The 8,596-nt window shown below is 49.5% G+C and overlaps 1 protein-coding gene across 1 annotated transcript; it reads left to right on the top strand.

The window, feature by feature from the left end:
- Window positions 1-482: 482 nt before the first annotated feature.
- Window positions 483-6,548, top strand: LOC311583750 (glutathione S-transferase Mu 2-like). The gene is made up of 8 exons (XM_084757590.1): window positions 483-698; window positions 1,184-1,259; window positions 1,694-1,758; window positions 2,055-2,136; window positions 2,233-2,333; window positions 3,466-3,561; window positions 3,643-3,753; window positions 6,040-6,548. Exons 1-8 carry the CDS (start codon window positions 663-665, stop codon window positions 6,127-6,129), a joined length of 657 nt encoding a protein of 218 aa, XP_084613716.1. The 5' UTR covers window positions 483-662; the 3' UTR covers window positions 6,130-6,548.
- The last annotated feature ends 2,048 nt before the right edge of the window (window positions 6,549-8,596 follow it).

Genomic DNA, 8,596 nt, shown 5'->3' with positions numbered 1-8,596 from the left:
TCGTGCCCTTCCAGCAACGGGACTAAACAGGGTGTCCTGTTTTGGGCTAGCAACAGGTTGAGTGACAAGAGGAAGGGAAAGAAAGAGAAATCGGGGTGGGGGTGGGGTGGGGAGAGCGAGAGCGAGAGCGCGAGAGCGAGAGAGCGAGAGAGCGAGAGCGAGAGAGCGAGAGCGAGAGAGCGAGAGCGAGAGAGCGAGAGCGAGAGAGCGAGAGCGAGAGAGCGAGAGCGAGAGAGCGAGAGCGAGAGAAATCGTTGCATTTCCAACATCTGGCCTCTCTCCAAGGATACTAACAGTTTAGGGGGAATGGGGAGAAAAGGAAGAGGTAGCGGCTGCAGGACGCCTGCCCCGACAGACTATGTAAAGCCACACATCAAACTTTAGGGATTGGATCCAAACTTTATTCCGGGGCGGGGAAATGAGGTGGGGTGGGGTGGGGTGTCACGCAGCCAAGGCTACTGAGATTTGTCTCCGCCTTGTTCTGGGACGGAGTGGTTTAGGGTTGGAAGCTGAAAGACCCAGAAGCCTACCCTAGCAGGGACGGGGCGGAGCCTTCGGAGGGCCAACTCACTACCAACCCTGCTGCTTCTCTCCGCGCGTGCACCAGGTCGTAGTCACAGTTTACTCAGCTCCGCTTAAGGCAGACAGACAGCACCAGCAACATGCCTATGACGCTGGGTTACTGGGACATCCGCGGGGTGAGAGAGGGGTCTGACAGTCGAGAGCGAGGGGGATGGGCCTGCAAGATGCTGAGTACTTGGGAGAAATGCATCTTCCTTGTACGGCTGGCTTTGCTGGATTGTTCTGCCTGTACCTCTCAGCCCTCAGGGTGTTTGAGACTGTCTGTGTCTCTGTCTCTGTCTGTCTGTCTCTCCCTCCCTCCCTCCACCCCCTTCCCTCCCCCCTCTGCTGTTAGATCAAGCATAGAGGTTCAGGCCGGGGCGTGGTGGCACACACCTTTAATCCCAGCACTTGGGAGGCAGAGGCAGGAGGATCGCTGTGAGTTCGAGGCCAGCCTGGTCTACTAAGGGAGTCCAGGCAGCCAAGGCTACACAGAGAAACCTTGTCTCAAAAAAACCAAAAAAAAAAAAAAAAAAAAAAAAAAAAAAAGCATAGAGGTTCAAATACAGAGGAGGTCACATCATCAGGGGCCGGTGTCTCTCTGATCAGTCTTGTCTCCTAGTTGTGTCACGCGATCCGCCTGCTCCTGGAGTACACCGACTCAGGCTATGAGGAGAAGATATACACCATGGGGGACGGTAATGACACCATCTCGATCAGACTCTTCCCTGACTTTTTCTGATTGGAGTGTGCCTGGCCCCTTGTTTGCCCAGATCTGCGGAGCTCTTGCAGCTAGAACTGGCTAGAAAGCCCTGCGAAGGAGGTTTGGTTTTCCAATGCAGGGCTCTCTGGCTTTTCCCCCATTTGTAATTTAGCATTTGACCAAACCTTGTGTAAGCCTTAGAGACGGAGGGTCCCCGGTCCCGACCAAGCAAACACTCTTCATCCCTGCAACTTTGGAATGTGAGACTCAGTGTGAGAGGTTGCAGATTTGCTCTTTGGGATGGGGGTGGGGGTGGGGGTGGGGATGGGGGTGGGGGTGGGGGTGGGCTTGCCTGAGTCCTTGGTTGGGTCCCTGCAGAAGGGTGGGGACTAGGGGTGGATTCTTTTCTCATCCTCTTCTCCATCACAGCTCCTGACTATGACCAAAGCCAGTGGCTGAGTGAGAAGTTCAAGCTGGGCCTGGACTTTCCCAATGTAGGTGCAGCGAAAGGGGGGTTTGGGGGAAGGCACGGTGCTCTCACCTCATCTCCTCACCTGGCTGAGGGATGGAATCAGGGCTTCTGCTCTCCTGCTCCCATCTTTGCTGGTTGCACAGTGTTTCTGTGATGGGCCGTGTCCTAGCCCTTCCATTCGGTGTGCAGGGTGTTCTTGGTGGGGGCTACCCCTGCTAGCCACACGGAATGCCGGGCCCCATGTCTGTCCTTTTTCAGGGAAGAGAGGCTGAGATGAAGCCTCATATCCCATCTCACTGTCCCTGCTTGTCCTTCCAGCTGCCCTACTTAATTGACGGGTCACACAAGATCACCCAGAGCAACGCCATCCTGCGCTACCTTGCCCGCAAGCACCACCTGTGTGAGTGGGGCTGCCTGCAGGGTGGTGGAGTGGTGGTCATCTCCCTGGGCTTGGCTGGGGTGGGGTGCTGAGGGTGAGTCTGTGTGTGTGCTGCAGGTGGGGAGACAGAGGAGGAGAGGATTCGTGTGGACATTGTGGAGAACCAGGCCATGGACACCCGGCTGCAGTTGGCTATGGTCTGCTACAGCCCGGACTTTGTGAGTGCCCCAGCAGATGGGGAAGACAGAGTTCAGAGTTAAAGTCTCTCTATTGGTCAGGCACAGCACTTGACTCAAGCAATACTGATTCTCCAAGGACTTAGTTATCCCAGCGACTAAGGAGCCTTAATGACTCCAGAATCTTGCCAAATAAGCACTGTGGGTCAGTTTCCACTACTCTTAGGGTACAGGTAGATTCTACAGGCTAGAAATACAGTTTTTAAACATTAGGTATAAATCAAAGTCCCTTTCAGTTTTGACCTTTAACTTCCATAGGTCCCTCTGTCTCAGCTGTTTATGTCATCTGTCTGCTCCTAGAATACGGAGCTAAAATATAGAAATGGGGAGGGGGGACTGTTAGATACCCTGGCCTCAGACATCTGCCAGGCTATTTCTCCAGAACTGTAGTTCTCCTGCCTTTAGTAGGAGGAGCAGGAATCAGGACCACCTCCCAATAGGCAGCTCGAGGTTGAACAGAAGGTTCCCGTCTCTGACCTTCCTTCCTTTCAATGCAGAACGTGTCTTCACTTTATTAAAAAAACAAAACAAAACAAAACAAAACAAGGGCTGGAGAGATGGCTCAGAGGTTAAGGGCACCGTCTGCTCTTCCAGAGGTCCTGAGTTCAATTCCCAGCAACCACATAGTGCCTCACAACCATCTATAATGTGATCTGATGCCCTCGTCTGGCCGCAGGTGTACATGCAGGCAGAGCACTGTATATACATAATAATAAATTAAAACAAAAACAAAAACCTGCACTGTCCACTGTTCTGCCATCCACTAAAAGAGCTTGGCCTTCCCTCCTGAGCTCTTTCAGTACTTTGCTTCTTTGACTGCTCCAGCCATCTGAGTCTAGGGTGTGCGGGACCATAGGCACCTCTGAGTCTGGCCCACAGGATCTGATTGGGGCAATAAGTGAACTTCAAAGACAGTGATGTCTTCCTGGCTGGCTTCTCATCCCCTCCAATGAGACCCGATGCCGTAGAAGCCTAATCAGTAGCGACAAATTAACCTAAAATCTGGAAACTGATTAGGGCCCAGCCTTGAGAAGGTGCACACTCTCCTCTTGTGAGGCCAGCCTCTGCCAGGGAGCCCGGGTCTCAGGGTGGTGACAGTTGTTTTCTGCTTCAGGAGAAACGGAAGCCAGAGTACTTAGCGGGGCTCCCTGAGAAGATGAAGCTCTACTCCGAGTTCCTGGGCAAGCGGCCATGGTTTGCAGGGGACAAGGTAAAGGAGGGGGTGGGGAGGAGGAGTCGCCATTCTTCCCAGGCATCAAAATTCAGCGTGCTCACCCTGGACTTCCTGCAGATCACCTATGTGGATTTTCTCGCTTATGACATCCTTGACCAACACCGTGTATTTGAGCCCAAGTGCCTGGATGCGTTCCCAAACCTGAAGGACTTCCTGGCCCGCTTTGAGGTGATGCCCTGATCCTGGTTCCTCTGGGATGTCCTTCTTCCCTTCCCCCTTTCCAGGATGATATTCTAATCTTTTAAGAGAATTCTTAGCAGTTATTGAGCACTGGCTTTCCATGAGGACCTGTGTTCCAGCATCTTACATTTATAGGATCAAATTTATCACTGCACAATTCCTATGGGGTGGATAGAATTATCAGACCCCTAAGATAAACAGACTGGAGAGTAAGTCACTTGCTCAAGGGCTCAATGCCCACACAAGGAGGCCTGTTCTGTGTGGGCCTCTGATTTCTATGGGAAGCACTCGAATGGCTTAGTGTTTTGTGCTGAAAACAAAACAAAACAAAAATAACAACAACAACAACCACTTCAGGCCTTTGTTTAGCCAGGGTTTCCTGTCTGGGACCCTTTTGAGAAGTGGAACATGACGGAAGTGTGTAAGCAGCTGGCTTGGGCATTGGGAAGGCAAGGGATAGCAGGGTTTGTGTGAAGTATCGTGACACAGGGTGTCTTCATGGCTGACCTGCAGAGCACTTTGCTTCTCACATCCTGGCTGAGAGGACAAACGGAGCCCTCGTTGGAGCGTTATCTCTTATTATGGTAGGGGACTTTCTCCCCGCCCCCTTCTAATATTCCAGTTCTATTTGTGGGATGAGTTCATACACTTATTTCAACACCTGTTGCTGACATTGCCGGGTCACAGAGGACAGGGCCTCCTGGACTCTTCATCCTGGGACACAGTGCTGGGCACACTAGACAGTGAAGTGTACGTAGTGTCACGTGGGCCAGAGAGCCAAGCCTGAACTCATCTCATGGTGGCTCTGCTGGCACCCCCAGGCCCCTGTGTTTGACACCCCTAAAAATCTACCTTATTAGAAATGTCATAATTTGAAGCATTAACTTGATGTTTTGGTTTATTTTTACTTTTATTTTTTATTTTTTGTGCCTGGAATCTGTTTTCATTTCCCACTTCCTATGAAGCGATGTGCTTTCTCAGCCAGTTCTCCTCAGCTCAGCCTCTGGTCCAAGTTGAACTGGGGATTATGCAAGAGCTGGCATCCCTGTCTGGAGAGGGGAGGGGAAGTGGGGGGTCTGAAATCTGCTGCCTGAGGCCTCGTGTTCTGGCTTGTTGCAAACTGGCAGTCCTAGATTTTAGAGTTCCTCCTCAGCAGTTATCTGGGAACTAAATCTTGGAAAGAATTCAGACAGGCTTGAGTGAATTTGGCCTGGCTCCTGTGTTAGAGCTAGAGATAAGTTTGGTTGAGGTATAGTAATATTGGACTCAGGTGCCAGGTGTACAAATCTGTACTTTCTACTCTCAGGGAATCCATCAGAGCCCTGGCTTGCCTTTCCTGACAGGCCTCATGCCCTCTTAAGATACTTCTATTCAGGATTTGCTGAGTCATTGGGTGAGAGCTGGGCTCCTTTTCAAGCATGTGCTTCAAACTCCTTTTTTCCCTGCAGGCTCTTTCCTCTATGTGCAAACACAGGCAGGAGCTTCCCTGTGGAAAAATAGAATGTGTCTGGGCTGCGTGAATAGGAGGAAGTTGCTTCACTTCTCTGCACTTCAGGTCTCCTCCTGATAAATGACCAGTTAGGACTGATCTTGCAGGCTCATTGAGTGGTGTTTTGTTTTTTTTTGTTTTGTTTTGTTTTTTTGGTTGTTTGTTTTGTTTGTTTGGTTTGGTTTGGTTTTTGGTTTTTCGAGACAGGGTTTCTCTGTGTAGCTTTGGCTGTTCTGGACTCGCTTTGTAGACCAGGCTGGCCTCGAACTCACAGAGATCAGCTTGCCTCTGCCTCCCCAAGTGTGAGATTCAGGCCTGGCTCTGAGTGTTTTGTTGTTGTTGTTGTTGTTGTTGTTGTTGCTGTTGTTGATTTGTTTTTTGTTTTTTTTTTGAGACAGGGTTTCCCTATGTAACAGCCCTGGCTGTCTTGCAACTCATTTTGTAGTCCAGACTGCCCTTGAACTCACAGTGATCTGCCTGCCTCTGCTTCCCAAGTGCTGGGATTAAAGGTGTGTGCCAGCACTGTCCAGCCATTGAGTGTTTTTTCTCCCAAACATATGGTGTACTATTTAGAGGACACGGAACCCCCATGGTAGTGCTGTTTCCTCATCTGATGTCCTTCTTAAGGTGGGGCACTAGGACAAGGAATTTGAGGTGGCTCTTTTCCCGAGCTGAGGTTGACTGCTCTGCTCCAGATCTTAGGCCCACATGGACTTCATGGGGTTGAGCTGGTCGGGCCAATGGGGCTGCAGACCTGAGCTTTGCTTTCTCCTTTCTACTGACAGGCCCTGAAGAAGATCTCTGCCTACATGAAGTCCAGCCGCTTCCTGTCAGGGCCCATATATTTGAAGACAGCCCGGTGGGGGAACAAGTAGGAGGTTTATGGGTATCTCTGGGGGCCCTGGGCACAGCTGGGTCCCTGGACCCTTGCATCAGTCTTCCCATTCCTTCCCCACTTCCATTCTCCTCTGAAAGGCCTTCACAACTCCCCCTTTCCACTCAGCCTCTCCTTACGTCAAGCCTCTGTCCACTCCTTCAGTCCCTTCCTCCCGTTTCCTGTCTTTGCCCTGGATCCTTGTCATCCTCAGCTCGGCTGGGGGAGATGACAGGATGCTCTTGACTCTGTGGCTCCCCAGCACTATCGGAGGAACCAGTCCTGTCTTATGTGCAGGAAGCTATCATTGCGTGAGGCTGCCCCACACTGCCAGGAAGATCAGTCCCCTAGTTTGCAGACCCTGGTCCCCAGTATTGGACCATCCAGCCCTGCCTGATCCTTAATAAAGTCTGAGCCACATTTGCTCTGTGTCTTACTGTCTGTGCCTCTCAGGACAGATGGCGTTGACTTTGTTGGGTGGTCTTTGTTCTTTAGTGCACAGAAGGGACAGAGATGTTGGGGCATGGCGGGGGGGGGGGGGAGCGGGGGAGGGGGAGGATCTTGATGGCCACACAAAGTATAACATTGGTACAGCCATCAATTTTGTGTTGCCCACCCTGGGATTCCAATAGGAGGGGGCTGTTTCTGTGCTGGGTGTTGGAATTACAATTTTTTTTTTCTGTGCCTTCTCTAGCTCCCAAATAATGAGACGGAGACCAGTTACATTTATTAATAAGCTTCAAGCACCATAACTGGGCAGATATTGCTCTATTCTAAGCTGTCCACTGTAGGCTTTGATCTTTTTGTTTTTGTTTTTTTTTTTCAAACCTACTTTATTTGGGGTTCTTTAATGAGTTTACTTTCCTTCCAACCTACCTACCTTACATAGGAGAGAAAAAGAGGTTAACGGGGTCAACAGAAGTAAACCTTTTTACCCTCAGTTCCTTGGCCTGATTCCACTCTTCACGGTCAGTATTCCAGCAGACCTTTAAGCAGCTAACCAGAAATTCAGAAAAAGTGACTGTGAGCTCAGCAGCCGGCACCCAGAGCAGCAGCTGGAACCCGGAACCTCGAAGTGTTCTCTGCAGCATTTCCCTCTAGAAGCATCTCGAAACAAGGCAATGAACAGCCAAACAATATGAGGCAACGTGAAAGCCAAAAGCCATGCCTCTGGTTTGGGGCTCATACATATCTCCTTTCAGAGTCCGTATCAGGATGTTCATCAGTTGGCAAAACCATGACCCACCTGCCTGGGATAGTTCCCCCCTCCAGCAGAAAAATATTATGTGCCCTCTTACAGGCCTGTTTCCATCAGACAGACATCACAGGTCCTCACACAAGCCTGTTTCACATCCTACACTTGGCATCAAAACAAAACTGTTTACATTCCCTACAGTCTATGCTCGTCTAGCCCAGCCACATGCCCTGGTACCTGTCTTCTAGTTCCTCCCTGGTCACTCCTGCTCCTTCTTTGTTCCCATGGCAACTCCTCCATGGTGACCTCCTCCTCATGGCATGGTGACCTTCTTCTCATCCTCCTCCTTCCCCTCTCTCCCCTGCCCCCAAGGGCCCCCAGACCGAGAAGGGAAGTCCCGCCTACTGTCTCTTCTGTTGAGTCATAGGCTCTTCAGCTTCTTTATTAACCAGCCAGAGATAATTGGGGAGTGATTTTTTACACAACATCCTGTCAGGAGGTTCCTCAGTAGCAACGACATTACCAAGATCTGTTAGCATTTAGCTCACTGCCAGTTCAGCAATTAGCAACTGAATATAAAGAAACACACCTTCATATAATGTGAGTGAAGGTCACCTCTACAGCCCTTTTTGTCCACAAACTGTTTTTTCCTCTAACATCAATAAACTACATACAATAAGAACAACTGTGGGGCTGGAGAGATGGCTCAGAGGTTAAAAAAGCAGCTTCTGCTGAGTGCTCTTCCGAAGGTCCTGAGTTCAATTCCCAGCAACCACATGGTGGCTCATAACCATTTATAATGAGACCTGCAGGCAGAGTGCTGTATACATAATAAATAAATAAATATTTAAAAAGAACAACTATGAAAACTATCATGTAAGATTACACTCACAATGTCCGATCCATTTGTATTATACAACCTTGGAGAAAGTGCTCCATTATCTATCTTGGTGAGTCCAAAGTGCTATACCTAAATCCATTTATCATCCAAGCCTTTATCTACTTTAGTTATCACAATTTTCAATTACCAACCTTAAAACACCCGTTTACAACTTCCTCCAGCCTTCATAAAACACCATTTTAGACCCTCTAACTTTCCGTTATCAATCTTAAAACACCTTCTTACAACTTAAACTTTCACATCTTCCAACCTTCATCGCTTGCATTGACCATTCTTAAAACATCTACTTAGACCCTAAATTACTTTCTTAGAATCTTCACAACTTAAACTTTTGTGTGAGACTATAACTAACTAGTTTTTAACTCCATCAGA

Source organism: Acomys minous (genome assembly GCF_964271855.1).
Source record: "Acomys minous genome assembly, chromosome: 14".
In the NCBI taxonomy this organism is placed as follows: Eukaryota; Metazoa; Chordata; class Mammalia; order Rodentia; family Muridae; genus Acomys; species Acomys minous.
The sequence above is the reverse complement of the archived record's forward strand: the minus strand, read 5'-3'. Positions and strand labels throughout refer to the sequence as shown.